Source organism: Oncorhynchus nerka, linkage group LG18, assembly GCF_034236695.1.
Source record: "Oncorhynchus nerka isolate Pitt River linkage group LG18, Oner_Uvic_2.0, whole genome shotgun sequence".
Classification (NCBI taxonomy): Eukaryota; Metazoa; Chordata; class Actinopteri; order Salmoniformes; family Salmonidae; genus Oncorhynchus; species Oncorhynchus nerka.
The window spans coordinates 75,637,961-75,659,837 of NC_088413.1; the positions used below are offsets into that span (position 1 = coordinate 75,637,961).

At 43.9% G+C, this 21,877-nt stretch overlaps 1 protein-coding gene and 1 long non-coding RNA gene across 3 annotated transcripts in view; one reads left to right on the forward strand and one right to left on the reverse strand.

The window, feature by feature from the left end:
- The window catches only part of LOC115146472 (phospholipid-transporting ATPase IA-like), a 33,449-nt gene extending 14,698 nt beyond the window's left edge, over window positions 1-18,751 (reverse strand). The window contains exons 1-22 of the mRNA XM_029688572.2: window positions 18,428-18,751; window positions 16,558-16,672; window positions 16,300-16,399; window positions 15,965-16,063; window positions 15,665-15,710; window positions 15,466-15,506; window positions 12,765-12,838; window positions 12,202-12,271; window positions 11,949-12,076; window positions 11,253-11,530; window positions 10,273-10,400; window positions 9,213-9,379; window positions 7,313-7,385; window positions 7,104-7,209; window positions 5,745-5,827; window positions 5,534-5,583; window positions 5,353-5,422; window positions 2,662-2,746; window positions 2,033-2,172; window positions 1,525-1,663; window positions 1,308-1,372; window positions 310-482 (exon numbers count right to left, since the gene is read on the reverse strand). Coding sequence (XP_029544432.1) covers window positions 310-482; window positions 1,308-1,372; window positions 1,525-1,663; window positions 2,033-2,172; window positions 2,662-2,746; window positions 5,353-5,422; window positions 5,534-5,583; window positions 5,745-5,827; window positions 7,104-7,209; window positions 7,313-7,385; window positions 9,213-9,379; window positions 10,273-10,400; window positions 11,253-11,530; window positions 11,949-12,076; window positions 12,202-12,271; window positions 12,765-12,838; window positions 15,466-15,506; window positions 15,665-15,710; window positions 15,965-16,063; window positions 16,300-16,399; window positions 16,558-16,672; window positions 18,428-18,473 — 2,276 coding nt within the window. The 5' untranslated portion in view covers window positions 18,474-18,751. The remainder of the gene's footprint in view (window positions 1-309; window positions 483-1,307; window positions 1,373-1,524; window positions 1,664-2,032; window positions 2,173-2,661; window positions 2,747-5,352; window positions 5,423-5,533; window positions 5,584-5,744; window positions 5,828-7,103; window positions 7,210-7,312; window positions 7,386-9,212; window positions 9,380-10,272; window positions 10,401-11,252; window positions 11,531-11,948; window positions 12,077-12,201; window positions 12,272-12,764; window positions 12,839-15,465; window positions 15,507-15,664; window positions 15,711-15,964; window positions 16,064-16,299; window positions 16,400-16,557; window positions 16,673-18,427) is intronic.
- Window positions 476-7,019, forward strand: LOC115146473 (uncharacterized). Of its 2 annotated transcripts, none has more exons than XR_010459802.1 (3): window positions 476-1,387; window positions 4,386-4,580; window positions 6,565-7,019. It is a non-coding gene; the product is annotated as an uncharacterized LOC115146473 (long non-coding RNA). The 2 variants fall into 2 exon arrangements; XR_003866161.2 differs by having other exon boundaries at window positions 4,442-4,580.
- Window positions 18,752-21,877: the final 3,126 nt, after the last annotated feature.

Here is a 21,877-nt window from a genome sequence, read left to right on the forward strand (position 1 = left end):
AGGAACAGGGCTGGAGTGAACACCAACAGGAGGGTGGTTCTCCAGGAACAGGGCTGGAGTGAACACCGACAGGAGGGTGGTTCTCCAGGAACAGGGCTGGAGTGAATACAACGACAGGAGGGTGGTTCTCCAGGAACAGGGCTGGAGTGAACACCGACAGGAGGGTGGTTCTCCAGGAACAGGGCTGGAGTGAACACCGACAGGAGGGTGGTTCTCCAGGAACAGGGCTGGAGTGAACACCGACAGGAGGGCTTCTCTCCATCTTTAACAACAGTCTGAATGGAGGGCTCCTATGCTGTGATTGGCTACCTGCAGCAGATGACGGCCTTGCAGGATAGGGCCAGATCCAGGAAGTACTGGCGCACCTCGAAGCTGAGGGCGTACTTCAGCGTCTCGCCATCCATCACCAAGGCAACGTCGTTCTCCCTGTGGAGCGCCTCTCCCAGCATGCCACAGTGATGACTCAAAGCCGCTCGCGTCCCCTAGGATATAGTAAGATATTGAATGAATGCCATTTAGCAGATGCCTTTATTTTTTTTGTAGCTTTTTCTTTTTACCCCCTTTTTCTCCCCAATTTAGTGACAATTGGTAGTAGTTACTGTCTTGTCTCATCGCTGCAACTCCCGTACGGACTCGGGAGAAGCGAAGGTCGAGAGCCATGCGGCCTCCGAAACACAACCCAACCTAGCCACAATGCACGTCCAACCTGGAAGCCAGCCGCACCAACGTGTCGGAGGAAACACTGTACACCTGGAAGCCAGCCGCACCAACGTGTCGGAGGAAACACCGTACACCTGGAAGCCAGCCGCACCAACGTGTCGGAGGAAACACCGTACACCTGGAAGCCAGCCGCACCAACGTGTCGGAGGAAACACCGTACACCTGGCGACCTGGTCAGCATGCACTGCACCAGGACCGCCACAGGAGTCGCTAGTGCGCAATGAGACAAGGATTTCCCTGCAGGCCAAACCCTCCCTAACCCGGACGACGCTGGGCCAATTGAGCGCCGCCCCATGGGCCTCCCGGTCACGGTCAGCTGCGACAGAGCCTGGGCTCGAACCCAGAATCTCTGGTGGCACAGCTAGCACTGTGATGCAGATGCCTTTATACAAAGCAACTTAGACAAACATAGATTTTTTTGTACATGTGGTTCCTCTGGGAATGGAATTCTCGTCCGTGGTGTTGCTAGCGTCATAATAGTACATTTATGAACGACATGCTCAGAACAGAAAAGGCGTCATATCCAGTTGCTGTGGTTTGTTTTCTGTTGTTGACAACAGGAGGGCGAGATTGGGATTGACACCTACTTCTAGTGTCTCCTCGTTCACGACCAACAGCCCCATGTTCTTCCTCAGCAGCCTACACGAGTGACCTTGAGAGGCAGAGGGTAAGAAGAATTTAATTTGACGGTACTGATTCATAGTGGACCTAAGTGGGTCTGAAGCACTTTTAGTGTGTATTGGCAGGTGGAGTTGTGTGTGTGTGTGTGTGTGTGTGTGCCAGTCAGTCGGTCTGCCTCCTCACCTATATTGATGGCAGTCTCCTGCTTGTCTCCGGTGAGGATCCAGATCTTGATGCCAGCTCTGAGCAGAGTCTCTATGGTTTCGGGGACTTTGTCTTGTAGCTTGTCCTCTATGGCCGTGGCACCAAGCAACTGCAGGTTCTGGAGAATAAAAAATACAAGTGAAATACATTTCAAATACTTGAGGTGCACTTGATATAGCTTACCTGGTCCAATGGAACCGGTGGAGCAGCAGCGAAAAGTACAAATTCTTCCCACCCTGCTTTCAGTCAAGCTTAAATCAAACACGTAAAGATATGGAGGCAGCCTACACCCATGCCACATCGTAGCTACATCATGAAAACTCTAGAGAAAGAATGCATTTTGTATCGTCTTACGGGAAACTCTGTCACTTTATGATAGTATTTTCTGACAGACAGAAGGCACAGGGTCCTTTAGAAGAAAAAAAACAGTTGTAGGTCTACGGTGTGTCTTTATTTTATTGTAAAGATGGGTTCTTCTATTGGTTACCCTCTCGATGAGCTCATAACTCTCCTCCATTTTCAGAGCTCGGTTGGTAAGGGAGGTGGCGGCTCTCTGGTACAACTCAGCCCACTGCTCGTATGACTCCTCTGAGATGTTGGTCACAGCGTAACACAACGTCCTTAGTCCTGACAAAACACACACAGAGCGAGAGAGGGACAGACAGAGAGAGATAATACAATGCTCCTGTACAGTACAGATCTGAGAGAATTGGATACGTATAACAAACATAGTGATAAATTCAGCCCAGCCAATCAGAGGGCAAGGTGGAGCTTTTACCATATAGGTTAAACCTATCAGATCTAACCAGATCATTACGAAAACATGAAATAACAACACTATACTTGCATGTGAAGAGGTTCATTGGCTAGCTAGTCCTACTCTACTCTGGGGCGGCAGGGTAGCCTAGTGGTTAGAGCGTTGGACTAGTAACCGAAAGGTTGCAAGTTCAAATCCCCGAGCTGACAAGGTACAAATCTGTCGTTCTGCCCCTGAACAGGCAGTTCCTAGGCCGTCATTGAAAATAAGAATTTGTTCTTATCTGACTTGCCTAGTTAAATAAAAGGTAAAATAACAATGCAGTTGGAATGCGTGAGAACAGTGGAACTGTGGCTCACCCTCTGTGGCAAACTGCTCCAGGTGGTTGAGAGTGATGTCTTTGTACTTGGAGCTGTCCGCCAGTCTTTCGTAGATGACAGAGTCCTGTCAGAAAACCCACCCAGATTGTTGCAACAAACGTGGCTAATTCTTTGTTTTTTAACCACAAATGGACATTGCACTGCTGCAAACTCATTTTATTTTTTGTATATTTCGAACATTTAACTTTGAGCTAATTTACAACATGCATTTAATTTACACTGAACTTTTCCAAAAGGTCCTCATTAATAGTTTGTAATAGAATAAGAAAACAAGTGTGACTATCATGAGAAAGAAGAATATGGCAAACAATTATTTCCTTCAAATGCATTGTATCTGAAAGCAACAAAATATATAATTTACACTCAGTGACCAGTTTATTATGTACCAGGTCAGACACACCTTTGTCTCCAGAACAGCCTGAATTCTTTGTTCAGATACGCTGTGGAGTTGAACCGTTGCTCCCAAGCCATTACACCATAACCACCAGCCTGTACCGTTGACACCAGGCAGGATGGAGCCATGGACTCATGCTGCTGACGCTAAATCCCGACTCTGCCATCAGCATGACAACAGGAACCGAGATTCATCAGACCAGGCAATGTTTTTCCACTCGTCAATTGTCCAGTGAGGGTGATCGCGTGCCCACTGGAGCCCTGTTTCATGCTGATAGGACTGGAACCCTGTGTGGTCGTCTGCTGCAATAGCCCATCTGTGACGAGGACCGACGAGTTGTGCGTTTCGAGATGCCGTTCTGCACACCACTGTTGTACTGCGCCGTTATTTGCCTGTTTGTGGGACGCCTGTTAGCTTGCATGACTCTTGTCCTTCTCCGTCCACCTCTCATCAACGAGCTGTTTTCACCCACAGGACTGCCGCTGACTGGATGTTTTTTGTGTTTGTCCGTTCTCAGTAAACCCTTAGACGCTCGTGTGTGTGAAAAGCCCAGAAGGCCGTCTGTTTCTGAGATACTGGAACCGGCATACCTGACACCGACAATCATTCCACACTCAATGTGGCTTAGGTCACTCGTTTTTCCCATTCTAAAGTTCAATCAAACAGTAACTGAATGCCTCAATGCCTGCTTTATATAGCAAGCCACAACTCAATGTCTGTAGGAGTGAATCATTTGCGAACAGGGTTGTGTACCTAATAAACTGGCCTCTGAGTGTATATCAAGAGCAATTTGTTCCAGAAGCAAAAAACATTAAAAAAGGCTTTTACTAATATAATCCATTTTAGCAGCTGAGAAAAGTATGTTGCAATAAAAAAATGCAGAAATAGCAAATCCCAACGTTAGAACATAAACTACTATAGACATAAATAGGTAGGCCACATAATCCAATATACTATATTCATCAACATAGATAATGAGAATGTCAAGAGAAGATCATTAAAATTCAATATTAAATCAAATGTCCAGATAGGTCGTTACGATAGCAGGGGTAGATAAATGTTAGGACTAGCTTTGGTTTGTTGCAGTGACTCTCTGTGCCAAGACCCTTCAGTCCTGGTGCTGATCCTCTTCAGTCCGGGTTCTGTGGTTATTCTCTCCTCTGCATGTTCGCATACAGTGGGGGTTGAGTGTCTCTCTGAGGAGACGTGTACGTGTCAATGGCGTAGTCCCTCACACTTGCCAGTGTGTCGTACTCAAGGGACCTGGACATTATGTTCACAGCTGTGTACGTGTCATTGTTGGGGTCAGGGTGAACACTACGTGTGACTTATGGTATCCACTCCTCCTGTGGACCGCCTCTTCAGAATCCAGTAGATGAGGACTAGAAGAGCTCCGGCATCCAGGACAGACCCCCACCACAGGAACCCAGGCAGACACTGGAATCTGGAGAGATGCTACAATGATATCATCTCAGCGCTGGAGTTCACTGTCCTCAGAGCGGAGGTTAGTGATGAGATAACTGTGTCCGAATACACTTTGCCTAAGTTGTATTATTGAAATAACAAGTATAAAATGTCCACTGCAGGGTTGGCATCACTGCTGCAGTTCAGAGTCACTGAACTGCCCTCCACTACTTCACCAGAGGGACCGATTGACACAAAATGTGTTTTTTTGGCCATATCTGACATAGAGTCTCTTCAGGAGAGTGGAGATCCTCACCGCCCTTTACAGCACAGGAGTAGCGGCCTGTATCCTCAACGCTTACCGGGTCTAGGTACAGGCTGTTGGAGTAGGCATCACTCTTTGGTACAGGCTGTCTGTTTTTATACCAAATAAAGTTTGTGTTGAGATCCAGAGTACATTTGATACGGCATCTTAGGACAACTCTCTCCTCCTCGGACACAGACGTAGGATCCATCGCAAACAGGAGGTCTGTGACAGTCAGGATAACCCCAGGACTGGCAGCGTATTCCTCAGAAAGTGTTGTTCCTAATCTGAACCTGTACCTCAGCTGAGTCACTCTCTCAGGCCTTTAAATTGCCAGCATGGAGTCACTCCCATTGTTCCCATGGTATTCCACACGACCAGCGTAGTCTGGATTCAGTCATGGCAGCTAGCATTTCTTAATTAACCAAATCTAAAATGAGGCCAAATCAGGAAGTACAATCGCCCTTCAAAGAATGTGTAAAAAGCAAACTCTGCAGTTGCATTATGTTCATTTGAGGAACACATAAAAAATATAAATGTGTGTGTAGTCTTGGTCCTCCATACTAACCGCTCCTTTGCAGTAAAGTCGGATCCTCCCGGACGGTGTACGCATGATGACCGACATCCTTTTGCGATCGCTAAAGAAAGAGTCAAGATCAGGGTTTACAAATGAGAACCAAGAGACAAATACAGTCCAACAATAGACAGGACACATCTACAACGACTCATCAAATACATACAAAAACTACCTTGTAAATTCGAGGACATTCAGCAACTCAAACCTTTGCTCTGTTCCCAGCTGTAAACAAAGACAAACAATGGCATGTGTTCCTATACAGTAATGTGTAGCATAAATAGCAGCTATAAATCCAAACTATTCATCTAAATATAATGGCTCTGATTCAAACAAACATTGTTTAACTCTAATTCTGCATCACATAATACATTGGTTCCACTTACAGCGTGTATGATGACTGAGTCTGGGGTTCGTCCAGAGAACACAAAGCCCAGGCTGCTGGCTGCTCTCACCAGGGCCGCTTCATCTAGACAGGGGAAAGGAACATCGTAATAAAGTCAACTTGAGACTGTTGGGGATTTTCAAATTCAGGAGTGAAGCTGTAGAATCATTCTAGAATCAAAGATTACACTGTACAACGTCATAAAGGCAATAGAAGAAGAGGTGGAATATATTAAAATAGGTGTAATACACTAGAAGAGGTGTAATATATATATATAGTACACGGGGTGTAATATAGTACACGGGGTGTAATATAGTACACGGGGTGTAATATATATAGTACACGGGGTGTAATATAGTACACGGGGTGTAATATAGTACAAGGGGTGTAATATAGTACACGGGGTGTAATATAGTACACGGGGTGTAATATAGTACAAGGGGTGTAATATAGTACAAGGGGTGTAATATAGTACAAGGGGTGTAATATAGTACACGGGGTGTAATATAGTACACAGGGTGTAATATAGTACAAGAGGTGTAATATAGTACAAGGGGTGTATATAGTAGTGCTTTGGCAAAGTGGGTGGGGTTATATCCTGACTGTTTGGACCTGTCTGGGGGTATCGTCGGACAGGGCCAGAGTGTCTCCCTCCTGTCTCAGCCTCCAATATTTAGGCTGCAATAGTTTATATGTCGGGGGGCTACGGTCAGTCTGTAATATCTGGAGTGTCTCTCCTGTCTTATCCGGTGTCCTGTGTGAATTTAAGTATTCTCCCTCTAATTCTCTCTCTTTCTCTTCTTCTCCCTCTCTTCTCTCAGAGGACCTGAGGACTACCTGGCCTGATGACTCCTTGCTGTCCCCAGTCTCAACTGTTCTGCCTGCGGCTATGGAACCCTGACCTGTTCACTGGACGTGCTCCCGCACCTGCCGTCTCTAACTCTGAATGATCGGTTATGAAAAGCCAACTGACATTTTCTCCTGAGGTGCTGACCCGTTGCACCATCTACAACCACAGTGATTTTGATTATCTGACCTACCTGGTGATCTATGAACGTTTGAACATCTTGGCCATGTTCTGCTATAATCTCCACCCGGAACAGCCAGATAAGAGGACTGGCCACCCCTCAGCCTTTCTAGGGTGTTTTTCCTAGCCACTGTGCTTCTACATCTGCATTGCTTGCCGTTTGGGGTTTTAGGCTGGGTTTCTGTACGGCACTTTGTGACATTGGCTGATGTAAAAAGGGCTTCATAAATACATTTGATTGATTGACAATTTAGTAGAAGAGTTGTAATATAGTAGAGGTAGAAGAGGTGTTATGTAGTAAAAGGGGTGTAATCCAATGCATTTGAGAGCTACCTGGGGAAGAGGCCTGATAGACTATAGTGTCCTCAGTCTTCTCAGGAACAGCAGTGTGGCACACAGCCATCATGGTCAGAAAGTCTTGGATAATAGTGGCTGTGGGCTGGGCGCACAAACACAATTAATACACAAAAAAAAGAGATTTTAAAAAACAAAAACCACGTTGATACTGACAGCTAGTACATCGTCTAATGTTATGTACTGACGTGATCATTGTGGAGATTCTCCGGTAAGGTCGGATCGCCAAAGCCCTCTTCCTCAGGACTGTCTGTGTTGTGCCTTTCAGACAACAACAAAAACTAATATTACATTCTGACATGTTTGGTTTATCTACAATTTTAAATATGTTTACAATTGGGATGAGAATAAAGATCTGTCCTACACCACATAACTGTGTGGACAAGCACTACAGTAAAAGACAACGAGATACAGTTGAAGTCAGAAGTTTACATAGAGTTATTATAACTCGTTTTTCATCCACTCCACACATTTCTTGTTAACAAGCAAGTTTTGGCAAGTCGGTTAGGACATCTACTTTGTGTACGACACATCATTATTCCAACAATTGTTTACAGACAGATTATTTCACTTATAATTCACTGTATCACAATTCCAGTTGGTCAGAAGTTTACATACACTAAGTTGACTGTGCCTATAAACAGCTTGGAAAGTGCCAATAAATTATATCATGGCTTTAGAAGCTTCTGATAGGCTAATTGACATAATTTGAGTCAATTGGAGGTGTACCTGTGGATGTATTTCAAGGCCGACTTTCAAACTCAGTGCCTCTTTGCTTGACATCATAGGAAAATCAAAAGAAACAGCCATGACCTCAGAAAATAAACTGTAGACCTCCACAAGTCTGCTTCATCTTTGGGAGCAATTTCCAAAAGCCTGAGGGTACCACATTCATCTGTACAAACAATAGTACGCAAGTATAAACACCATGGGACCACGCAACCATCTACCGCTCAGGAAGGAGAAGCGTTTTGTCTCCTAGAGATGAACGTACCTAGGTGCGAAAAGTGCAAATCAATCCCAGGACCACAGCAAAGGACCTTGTGAAGATATTGGAGGAAACAGGTACAAAAGTATCTATATCCACAGTAAAACGAGTCCTATATCGACATAACCTGAAAGGCCGCTCAGCAAGGAAGAAGCAACTGCTCCAAAACCGCCATAAAAAAGCCAGACAATGGTTTGCAACTACACATGGGGACAAAGATCATACTTTTTGGAGAAATGTCCTCTGGTCTGATGAAACAAAAATAACTGTTTGGTCATAATGACCATCGTTATGTTTGGAGGAAAAAGGGGGATGCTTGCAAGCCGAAGAACACCATCCCAACCATGAAGCATGTCGGTGGCGGCATCATGTTGTGGGGGTGCTTTGCTGCAGGAGGGACTGATGCACTTCACAAAATAGATGGCATCATGAGGCAGGAAAAGTACGTGGATATATTGAAGCAACATCTCAAGACATCAGTCAGGAAGTTAAAGCTTGGTCGCAAATGGGTCTTCCAAATGGACAATGACCCCAAGCATACTTCTAAAGTTGTGGCAAAATGGCTTAAGGACAACAAAGTCAAGGTATTGGAGTGGCCATCACAAAGCCCTGACCTCAATCCCATAGGACAATTGTGGGCAGAACTGTAAAATGTGTGCGAGCAAGGAAGCCTACAAACCTGACTCAGTTACACCAGCTCTGTCAGGAGGAATGGGCCAAAATTCACCCAACTTATTGTGGGAATCTTGTGGAAGGCTACCCAAAACGTTTGACCAAGTTAAAAAATGTTCAAGGCAATATTACCAAATACTAATTGAGTGTATGTGATAAAAGAAATAAAAGCTGAAATAAAAATCACTCTCTACTATTATTCTGACATTTCACTCTCTTAAAATAAAGTGCTGATCCTAACTGACCTAAAACAGGTTATTTTTTACTAGGATTAAATGTCAGAAACGGTAAAAAGCTGAGTTTAAATGTATTTGGCTAAAGTGTATGTACACCTCCGACTTCAACTGTACCTATCCAGCAAAGTACATAGTATTATTCATGCTAATTCATGCCTATAAAATGGTTGGATTAACGCAGGTCCTTCTCACCCGTAGGCGACACCTGCGATGGAGCACTTTTTAAACTGCATCACGTTGCAGGTGAGGGTGCCTGTTTTGTCAGAGAAGATGTATTTGACCTGACCCAGTTCCTCGTTTAGGTTGGACGTCCGTGCCACGGCAGAGGTATCCGTAGGCTCATAGTGCATATCCATGTCCTGAACACACACACACACACACAAACACATTCACATCCCCAATAGGCTTTGCAGTACAAACAAGATGTGGAGAAAGTCATTGCATAAATTGAATGTCCCAAATCTACCATAGTACGGACATCAATTTCTATGCTCACTCACGTGTACTAGATCAAATTCCATATTTGCCAAAACTTCTCACCAAGCTTTTGAAGTAGATACATTTACTCCTGTGGTATTATTCCATTTGAACGTCTACTTAGAGTGTTCACTACCAGAATTAAATTGAAATAGACCGCCACTCTGAGATACCAAGTTAGAGGCTGTGTAGTGCAGTGATTTTCCCACCCAGTTGATGAAGTAAGAGGCTGTGTAGTGCAGTGATTTACCCTCCCAGTTGATGAAGTAAGAGGCTGTGTAGTGCAGTGATTTTCCCTCCCAGTTGATGAAGTAAGAGGCTGTGTAGTGCAGTGATTTTCCCTCCCAGTTGATGAAGTAAGAGGCTGTGTAGTACAGTGATTTTCCCACCCAGTTGATGAAGTAAGAGGCTGTGTAGTGCAGTGATTTTCCCTCCCAGTTGATGAAGTAAGAGGCTGTGTGGTGCAGTGATTTTCCCTCCCAGTTGATGAAGTAAGAGGCTGTGTGGTGCAGTGATTTTACCTCCCAGTTGATGAAGTAAGAGCCTGTGTAGTGCAGTGATTTTCCCTCCCAGTTGATGAAGTAAGAGCCTGTGTAGTGCAGTGATTTTCCCACCCCCAGGTTGAGTGATTTTCCCACCCAGTTGATGAAGTAAGTAAGAGGATGAAGTGTAGTGCAGTGATTTTCCCACCCAGTTGATGAAGTAAGAGGCTGTGTAGTGATTTTCCCTCCCAGTTGATGAAGTAAGAGGCTGTGTAGTGCAGTGATTTTCCCACCCAGTTGATGAAGTACGCCTGGATGAACTTGATGACCTCCAGGGTGACCAGTAGACTGATGGGGATGAGGTTGTTGAAGAGGATGATGAAGGTGAGGAAGTTGAGGCCAAAGTTGGCAGCGCCACCATCTGGTAGGAAGGAGTTAGAGCAAGTTACACAGAGAAGTTACCTTTAATCTAATTTGAATACAGGTGCCACATAAAAACCCTTTATTTAGACCTGGGACATGTTCACTAGGGATAAAACGGTGCAAACACTCGTTTTTTGGTTTTGCTACAGTATGCCTTTAAAACATGACTAGCTAGGTGGACACATTGTTTACCATGGGCCATGGAATTCACATATAAAATAATCTACAGCTCTTACTTCTAAACAAGCTCTATTTTAACAAGCTCTTACTTCTAAACAAGCTCTATTTTAATGAGCAACGGGGTCAAAGTCACTAGTCTGGGGGATACAACCAAAAACATTTCTACAGGCCTCAGAGAAAGGTTGTTACCTGGAGATGCTAAGATTACAGTGGTAAAGAAATAAAAACAACATGTCATTACATTTACTGAGAGGGTAATGGTTCATGTAAATTATTATATATCAGACATTTGCTGGGTACTAAATTGGGATCATACACAAGTTACAGTTGATATTATCCAATAATTGGTATTAATTCATTGGTATTATCCAATAATATATCAGTCTGATAGAAAGTGCCTCCATGACCATATCCATCCTACATCACGTTGTACAAATAGAATAAAGTAAAGCAAAGTAAAATAAGTAGAATAGCGCAAAGTAGAATTTAACTTTAAGTAATAAAACATAACGTAACATAAAGTAACTTACCATAAAGTAACTTACCATAAAGTAACTTACCATAAAGTAACTTACCATAAAGTAACTTACCATAAAGTAACTTACCATAAAGTAACTTAACATAAAGTAACTTAACATAAAGTAACTTAACATAAAGTAACGTGACTCACAGTTGAGGTCCATGTACCAGGCGAAGTCCCCGTACTGGGTCTTCCAGAGTGTCTGTCCGGCCGAGCAGACCAGGGAGATGGCCAGCAGGCAGCCGAACAGCGCCAGGATCAGGGTGTTGGTGATGTGCTCCACGCTGGACAGCTTGAGCGGAGGCCGCGTGCTGTTCTGCATCAGCTTGGTGTCGTGCCCTGTGTACACCACCATGCCGTTCACCCACTGGGTGTTCCGGAGCCGGGCTCCACGGAGAAGGATCTGCTCCGGACCTAAAGGGACGGGACTGGGGAGAACGAATCGGTGGATATCAGATTTATTGCAACCCTAGGAAGTAGTGATTCACACGAAGCTGTGTCAGAGGGTGGAAACTTCCTGAAAGGACTGTATGAAAGAATACTGAGACAGAACTTTTCCTTGGCACTGTGCTGTTGAATGCTCTATGGAGGTCTAGCTGGGTTACTGTCGCTGTAGAAAGGGCTAGGACCTATACATATATATATATATATTATATTAAACTTCCTGAAAGGACTGTATGAAAGAATACTGAGACAGAACTTTTCCTTGGCACTGTGCTGTTGAATGCTCTAGGAGGTCTAGGCTGGGTTACTGTCGCTGTAGAAAGGGCTAGGACCTATATATATATATATATATATATATATATAAATAATTGATTGATTGATAGACAGGTAGATCTCTCTCACCTATGACCCTCTAATCGGATGACGCCTACAAAGTCGTAGAGGTGGCGATTGGGGCTTTCGCACTCCATGCACCCGCTCAGCCGCGACAGACTATCAACATCCTTGTCATGCGCTGTGACCTGAAGACCCTGGTTGGGGAAGGAAGAGGTGCAGGGGTTGAGTTGACGAGCTTGACTCCTCCTATCTGGGCCACAATGTAACGTAATAAGTGGTATGTTTGGTGTGTCTGTGTGGATGAATTAAGAACCTTCACCTGTCGTATCTTTAGGTTGGTCTCCCCGTCTAAATTGGAAGTCTCGATGTAGCACATAGCATGTGGCTCGCTGGTGAAAAGAAAGTGGCCGTCAAAACAATCTAGAATGCATCTAGAATGGTGTTCACAGAAGTTATCTAACAATAGGGACAGAGATGGGTAAGAAAATAGGTCCAGGGAGAGAACAACAATGCTACAGTAGCCATAGCAACAGGGAGACAGTAAAGCACTAAACTCCAAGATGAGTGTGCTCTGTGGTCTAATAACTAGGTTTGTTATCAGTACAATAACCTAGCTAGTCCTTTGATTTTAGATAGTAACGTAAAGAGGAAGAGATGCCTGGTACAAACAGAGATCGTGCCAACAAGGGGAGCAGTCCCGCTCCGCAGGATTCAAGTATGACACGGGGCATTTGGCATTTAGCATGTTCAAATAATTAAGTAGGATCCTTTCTTCCTCTTGTGTCCTTTACAACCACGTGGACTAGTAAAAAGGTGATAGGTGCAACACTGTACAAAGGGTTTGATTTCAGCCCCAATGCCAGTAGACTACAAGACCCCGACCTGGACGCCAGCAGGACGAGGTCTGCCGGGAGGTGGTCCCCGTCACTGGCTCGGACTACGTCCCCGACCGTCACCTAAGTTACCCGCAAAAGAACGTACCAGGAGCGAGCAGGCAACGGTAGGGGGTGGGGACAGAAACATGGGCACACAGGCAGACAGACACATTGACAGACAGAACACAGGGAACGGTCGAGGTGGGGGGTGGGAACAGAGACATGGGGCACAAGCAGACCGACAGAAAACAGGGAACGGTCGGGGTGGGGGGTGGGGACAGAGACATGGGCACACAGGCAGACAGACAGAACACAGGGAACGGTCGGGGTGGGGGGTGGGGACAGAGACATGGGGCACAAGCAGACCGACAGAAAACAGGGAACGGTCGGGGTGGGGGGTGGGGACAGAGACATGGGCACACAGGCAGACAGACAGAACACAGGGAACGGTCGGGGTGGGGGGTGGGGACAGAGACATGGGGCACAAGCAGACCGACAGAAAACAGGGAACGGTCGGGGTGGGGGGTGGGGACAGAGACATGGGCACACAGGCAGACAGACAGAACACAGGGAACGGTCGGGGTGGGGACAGAGACATGGGCACACAGGCAGACAGACAGACAGAGACATGGGCACACAGAGACACATTGACAGACAGAACACAGGGAATGTCGGGAAGGGGAGAGGAAGGGAAAGAAAGAGTGAGACTACTTCAAAACAAGATATCAGAACCACTAACACAGATAGCGTGACCTACTGAAGCTAGAAGGGAACAGAGGTTACTGAAGCCTAAAGCAGAGAGGCATAACCACAACAAACTACCAATCTACCGTCTGTGATTCTAGCGCTACCTGGAGGACAGCACGATCGAGTCTGCAGGGATGTATTCTCTCCCATTTAATGTGACTACATCTCCCACCTATACCTGCAAAGAACACTACGGCAGTTACTAGACATTATGTAGATAAACACACACTCAGCAAAAAAATGAAACGTCCCCTTTTCAGGACCCTGTCGTTCAAAGATGATTCCTAACAATTCAAATAACTTCACAGATCTTCATTGTAAAGGGTTTAAACACTGTTTCCCATGCTTGTTCAATGAATCATAAACAATTCATGAACATGCACCTGTGGAAAGGTCATTAAGACACTAACAGCTTACAGACGGTAGGCAATTAAGGTCACAGTTATGAAAACTTAGGACACTAAAGAGGTCTTTCTACTGACTCTGAAAAACAAGGAAAGATGCCCAGGGTCCCTGCTCATCTGCGTGAACGTGCCTTAGGCATGCTGCAAGGAGGCATGAGGACTGCAGAGGTGTCCAGGGAAATAAATGGCAATGTCCGTACTGTGAGACGCCTAAGACAGCGCTACATGGAGACCGTACAGGCAGCTGATTGTCCTCGCAGTGGCAGACCACGTGTAACAACACCTGCACAGGATCGGTACATCCGAACATCACACCTGCGGGACAGGTACAGGATGGCAACAACATCTACCAGGAATGCACAATCCCACCATCAGTGCTCAGACTGTCCGCAATAGGCTGAGAGAGGCTGGACTGAGGGCTTGTAGGCCTGTAGTAAGGCAGGTCCTCACCAAACATCACAGGCAACAATGTCGCCTATGGGCATAAACCCACCATCGCTGGACCAGACAGGACTGGCATAAAGTGCTCTTCACTGACGAGTCGCGGTTTTGTCTCACCAGGGGTGATTGTCGGATTCGCGTTATCGTCAAAGGAATGAGCGTTACACCGAGGACTGTACTCTGGGGTGGGATCGATTTGGAGGTAGAGGGTCCCTCATGGTCTGGGCCGGGGTGTCACAGCATCATCGGACTGAGCTTGCTGTCATTGCAGGCAATGTCAACGCTGTGCATTACAGGGAAGACATCCTCCTCCCTCATGTGGTACCCTTCCTGCAGGCTCATCCTGACATGACCCTCCAGCATGACAATGCCACCAGCCAAGCTGCTTGTTCTGTGCGTGACTTCCTGCATGACAGGAATGTCAGTGTTCTGCCATGGCCAACGTAGTGCCTGGATCTCAATCCCGTTGAGCACATCTGGGAACTGTTGGATCAGAGGGTGAGGGCTAGGGCCACTCCCACCAGAAATGTGTGGGAACTTGCATGTGCCTTGGTGGAAGAGTGGGATAGCATCTCACAGCAAGAACTGGCAAATCTGGTGCAGTCCATGAGGAGGCAATGCACTACAGTACTTAATGCAGCTGGTGGCCACACCAGATACTGACTGTTACTTTGATTTTGACCCCCCTTTGTTCAGGGACACATTATTCCATTTCTGCTAGACACATGTCTGTGGAACTTGTTCAGTTTATGTCTCAGTTCTTAAATCTTGTTATGTTCACACAAATATTTACACATGTTACGTTTGCTGAAAATAAAAGCAGTTGACAGCGAGAGGACGTTTCTTTTTTCCCCTGAGTTTACATGTGTTTAAATCATTAGCTAGGTCTAAATCCTAAGTCTCTCCCCCTAATGAAGAATAAACTACTAGGCAATGTAAAATATGACAACATAAAATATGACAACTTAAAATGTACACCCTATTCAGTGACAGACTGTTGCTCAACTTAACCATTGAATCACTAGACATCAAACAACAATTAGGGTTTAGCCCATCTGAAGGCAGAGGAACGTAAGCAGAAAAGACCTGACTCTGGCCTGATATTGAGTGACATACCTTCTCCCAGTGAACAATCTCCCATGTTCCATTTCTCAGAACTGACAAAGAGAGAGAAGGGAGAAATAGGGAAACAGGAAGAGGAGAGGGGGGGACAGAGAGAAAACTATGTTAGCAAATCCTGATATTAAAATCTGTCCAATAACCTACACCTGTTTGAAAAGCAGTAATAAGATCAATCATTTCAACAGTTTCTTACCTTGGGCCTCCTTCCTGTTGACCACCCTATCTGCTTTGTGACGTTTCTGTTGGGAAGAACATTCAAAAGTGAAATTATCTCTGTCCAATGTTTTATTGTATGTCAAGCATCCTTCATCCAAAGGACCTTTTTATGGAATCAGTTTCAAGAAAATCAAAAACCACACGGTCAGTCGAGTACAAGCATGACTTTCAGACATGCCCATGCCCACTTGGGCACGTTTTCAGAGACCACATAACGGATGTCCTCTCTATATAAATAGAGATATATTTAATGTCATTCTAGTTCTATGGTCCTCACCAGATCCTCAACGATCTCCTTCAGGGCTGCCACCAACAGGATGAGGATCAAAGGAACCAGGGTAGTCCACCGTCCTGTGGGAGAAACATCTGGAATTTGCTACCAGGAGAATGGAAACAGACATAGTTAGTCTGTGTGTTAAATCGATAGTTAACCCTTTTTTTTTTTTTTACAAAACCGAATTTCGATTAAGTCGTTTAATAAGGTAAAACCTAAAAAAAAAAAAAGTTAACTATCCATTTAACAACCACAATGTGTGTCTGATAGGTGAGAATTTCTGTCTGCTAAACAGTGCTGAAATGTGCAAAATACACTGTGTAATTATTTAGACCCACCTGCAGTAGTGCAATGAACAGGAAGAATGAGTTAGCAGCCCTCCTGAACTGAGCGTATAGGAATCGAGGCAGGAAGGTAAGCGCATTGTATTTGGCTGTGCTGGAAAAGGCGAGAGAGAAACCCACAACAATATTCAGCAGCACGGTAGAGAAATTATCAGGTGTTTACTTAGAATTGACTGGGCAAAATGGTCATTACAAACTAATAACACAGGCCTACAAATTAGTTTACTTATAAAATGTAAACACTCAGGCTACCTGACGTGATTGGTGCAGAACTTAGTGAGTTGAGGCTGATTGATGAATATAAGTCTGGCATCCTCAAGGTCAGCTATAGAGGTCCTCGATGTAGCTTCCTCAATCTTCTCATATCCTATGGGATAACGGTAAAAAAGACATCTTGCCCCATCAAGGCTTTAAAACAACTGATAGGCTTTTAACATACCAGGTTTCTGTGTGTAATTACTTTCTCCTGCACATTCAACCATGTTGCAAGACCATCGCCACCCTGTATGGCACTGGCCTATAGGCTAAATAGATTAGAGTGTCTAAGAAAAACAGTGCATCTTCTCGCACTCCTACAGTGTAAACTCATTTAGACACAATCAATGATGTATATAAGCCCTAGATTGCATTTTGCTATGTATTGGCCATTAGGAGGATTTGAACGCACGATCGGCCATATTGGCCCTCCCTAGTAGGAGCAGTCTGTCATAGGAATAAATAGAATTATACTGTATTTCAATTAAAATTTTGAGGGACAAAAATCACATGTACAGTATTTAAATATTTTTGTTGTAGCGGGGACAGTAACATTAGTAATCTCAGAAAAATATACATGAAGGAAAATGTTTTTTTAAATTTATTTTTTTATGTTTAGCTCATATAATATAATTTTAAAGTATGCATTAAGGTGTTTGCAATAGAAATTTTTTGGCAAAAACAAATGTAGACATTAATGAATGAATTTTGGGGAAGTGCCAAGATGGAGGCACGGTGGAATCAAAACAGCACCCCCATCAGTCATCTAGTGTATATATATAAATCATTGGGCCTAATCCTGACTATCTGCAGGAGCTACAGAAGCTTACACTACACACAAATCTTCCATTGACATCAATGCAAACCTGAATCATAATAATTTTAATTCAAATCTTTAGTTAGACCAACGACACTTTCACTGCAAAGGCTGTGGAACCTTCAAAACCTAGCTAGGCCCATTTAACAGTCAACAGACAACAAAGAGCTTAATTCAGTGCTCATGCCCACATAAACATGGTGTGATCTCATGAGACACGAAGAGCGATTTTGCCCACACAGAATCCTCATACAGTACAGTATAACCATGACAAAGACAATTGATTCCACTGTTACTCATGCATTACTCTGTCACTGCACTGTCTTCAAGAGGAAATTGGGGGAGAAATCAAGGGCCTCTGTCATTAGCTGGTACAGCCCTTGCTTTCTTAGTGAATGCAAGATTTGGAGACAACGGAGTGAATTGAATAGACGATCACGGTCATCAACATGACCATATAAAATACAGCCAATAACTTCTGAGGGTTTTTGTGCTTCAGTTCAGAAAATCCTTAACAGGATATAATATCTTGAGCGAGTCCATATAGACACATGCACTGATGACCGTCTGAACTGCATTTCCTCATCAGACTGGTTCAGTGACTAGCTACGTCTCTGACAAACACAGGGAAGGACAGCAGGGTTTAGGAGCATGATCCTTCAGATTAATGTGTAATCAGTAGTGGAGGAGCCTTTGCCCTTCGACCCTTAAGGTGTGGGTTGGAAAAGCAGCACAGAAATAGGCTAGACATTAGACAGAAAGTGTAGTGCAAGTTGAAATGCTGTATATTGTTCAATTCTCTAGCAAACACCATGCATACTAATTTTCACAATGATGTGATATGAAAAAACATTTTCTATCAACCCAGCTAGCTAATTCACAATCATATCTAGCTAGAGAAACGGTAACTAACGTTAGCTAGTCAGTGAACATTATGTTAATTGAGATCTTAATTTAATTTTTTTTTTTTTAACATATCCTAAAACTAGCTAGCCAGTCTAGGAGTAGTAGTGCATCAATGGAGTATATGATAAGACGAAGAACACCTACCCCCCAACCGTGAACGGAGGTCCGAGAGAGTTCTTTCGATAGGCATCTCACCACAGTGAAAAGCACCTGACAGTGACCACAACCAGCAGTGACAGGGCGCCAGATGGCTTGTTTACGGTAGCCAAGCTAGCAACGTTAACGTCAGCTACGCCAAAAACACTCCTTTCTGAACTACCACTACGAACTTAGGTAATGAAGCTAGTAGGAGTTCATTCGTTACAATATCAAGTCGACCTGAGCCGTTAAATCATTTTTTCCCCCGTTCCCTTCATTTTGTAGATTTCAGTGAAAATGCATTATCATATCAGCATTTTATCAACAATGCTCAACAACAACAAAAAGTACTTCCGTGTCACGGAATTCCCGCAAATGTTCAAAATAAAAGCCCCCCCCCCACGTAATAGTATAACACTTTCAATAACCTGTGTTTATTCATGGTATATGCAAAATAATTGGATAAACATTTAACAATGATTAAAATGTATTCATATTTAAGTGACATTTGCAATGTTCCAAAGTCAAATAAATGTCCCCAATGCACATCACTGTATATGGAAGACATATTGGCGTGTAGAGCAAAAACTATTCTACGTGCCACATTAAAGGTATTGTAAGGAATACTCAGTAGGGTCTGTGGAATGTATATATAGTGTCATTTCATGGGGCACTGAATAATACGGAGTGAATAATTTACTCCACCCATTCGATTCGATACAATGCGATTCCATTTATATGGAATGCTTATGTCTTTCAGATGGGACGTTAAATGGGTGTTCTGACTCTCTGTGGTCACCAAAGATCCCATGGCAGTTATTGTAAGAGTAGGGGTACTAACCCCGGTGTCCTGGCTAAATTCCCAATATGGCTCTAATACCATCATGACCTCCTAATAATCCCCAGCTTCCAAGTGGCTCATTCATCCCCCTCCTCTCCCCTGTAACTATTCCCGAGGTCATTGCTGTAAATGAGAATGTGTTCTCAGTCAACTTAACTGGTAAAATAAAGCTACAATGAAAAAAATTATAGAGCAAAAACTATTCTAGGTGCCAAAGTAAATGTGGGATTGAAATTACTCAGTAGGGTCTATAGAATATATATATATGGTGTTATTTCATGAGGGACTGAGTTCTATATTCCCATCAACACATTTTACTCCACCCACTCATTTGGTCTCAATACACTACACTGAGTGTACAGAACATTAGGAAAAACCTTGCTGGAATTGAGTTGCATCCCCTTTTGCCCTCAGAACAGTCTCAATTTGTCCGGGCATAGACTCTACAAGGTGTCGAAAATGTTCCGTAGGGATGCTGACCCATGTTGACTCCAATGCTTCCCATAGTTGTGTTAAGTTGGCTGGATGGGTGTTGGACCATTCTTGATACACACGGGGAAACAGCTGAGCGTGAAATACTCAGCAGCGCTGCAGTTCTTGACACACTCAAACTGTTGAACCTGGCACCTACTACCATACCCTGTTCAAAGGCACTTAAATCTTTTGTCTTGCCCAATCACCCTCTGAATGGCATACACAATCCATGTCTCAATTGTCTCAATGCAAAAAAAATCTTATTTTCATCTGTCTCCTACCCATCATCTACACTTGAGCCTTGGTTTCTCAAATGACTGCCTCGCCTGGTTCACCAACTACTTATCAGACAGAGTAGTTGTCCTGTCTGATCCAATTCTCCTGTCTTATCTGGTTCCTGTGTGATCTTTGGTATGCTCCCTCTAATTCTTCCATCTCTCTCTCTCCTCCCGGAGGACCTGAGCCCTAGGAGCATGCCTCAGGACTACCTGGCCTGACAACTCCTGGCTGTCCCTGTCCTCAATCCACCTGGTCTTGTTGCTGATCCAGTTTCTGCTGTTATGTCTGTGTAGCGTGGTACGTTCTGCGTTGTGTACTTTTTAATTAAGACACTGTCACAACTGGCGGTCTGCTGGTTGAATTATTTTTTATTTGCCCTGCACACGAAGAGACAACACACAATATGTTAGCCCTTGGCGCAGTCATAGCTCTCAGGCACCTGCGCAAGCACATGGACACTCACTCAAACACTGTCCCAAGTACTCAAAAGTTACAATAGATACCCTAGTTAGCGAGCTTGGTGAAACTTGTTAACATAAATCTTTATATTGTCCACATTGTAAAAAACTTATGGTTGCATAATAGCACATTGTGTAACATTACCACGGTTTTATATAGAACCATTTCGGAGCCAAGGACAACATACCTTGCTATGCCGAAGGTCAGGCAAAAGAGAACAATAAGGGGGTATGGAAATACAGAACCCGCGATGGACCAAACCAAAATATACAAAACTTTTACAATCACATGTATGTACAATATTGATATGAAAAAGTGTTTGTACACTAAATAATAACATTAGCTATGCAGCTGTAATAAAACAAAACACACTGAATTATTATTATTAACATCCCCTCTTGACCTGGCCTATTTGAATTGGTCCTTGTGTGCAATTTGGTGCATAATCTAGGGGAACAACATCATGCTACATCTGCAGCTATGGAACCCTGACCTGTTCACCGGTCGTGCTACCTTGTTTCGAGCCTCTCTCTCCCCCTCTCTCACGCTTTCTCCCACTTTCTCTCTCTCTACCACACGTCCTGTGTCGACTTCTAAATGCTTGGCTATGAAAAGCCAACTGACATTTACTCCTGAGGTGCTGACCTGTTGCACCCTCTAGAACCAATGTGATTATTATTTGACCCTGCTGGTCATCTATGAATGTTTGAACATCTTGAAGAACAATCTGGCCTTAATGGCCATGTACTCTTATAATCTCCACCCGGTACAGCCAGAAAAGGACTGGCCACCCCTCAGAGCCTGGTTGCTCTCTAGGTTTCTTCCTAGGTTCCTGCCTTTCTAGGGAGTTTTTCCTTGCCACCATGCTTCTACATCTGTATTGCTTGCTCTTTGGGGTTTTAGGCTGGGTTTCTGTATAAGCACTTTGTGAAAACTGCTGATGTAGAAATGGCTTTATACATACATTTGATAGATAATATTATTTATCTTATATAAAGTAGTAATTATCTTTAGTTTAGGTTTTTCCCTGATGCCGTTATAATTTTATAATTTCATTTCAGCATAAGGAACTATGTTAAGTTGCAAAAATATATTTTTTCATCATAGCTTTTTAATGCAGACTTTTATTTTGAAGGCAAAACCGGAATACCGAAAGTCTTAATGCTGCTACATGGATGAATGTTGCTGCCATGACGCTAATATCACAGATATATGAGACAGATAATTCACTGGATGTATAAATGTGAGACATCCGGTTGAAGTTTCTTTTCCCTGCCAAATATGGTAGTGAGAGGAAGCCCAGTGTCTGGCAGTGGGAGAAGACTGAGCTAGATGGATTTTGGCCGAGATTCTGTTATTATTCTCATAAATAAAACATTTGATCTCCATACAGTTTTCTTTTT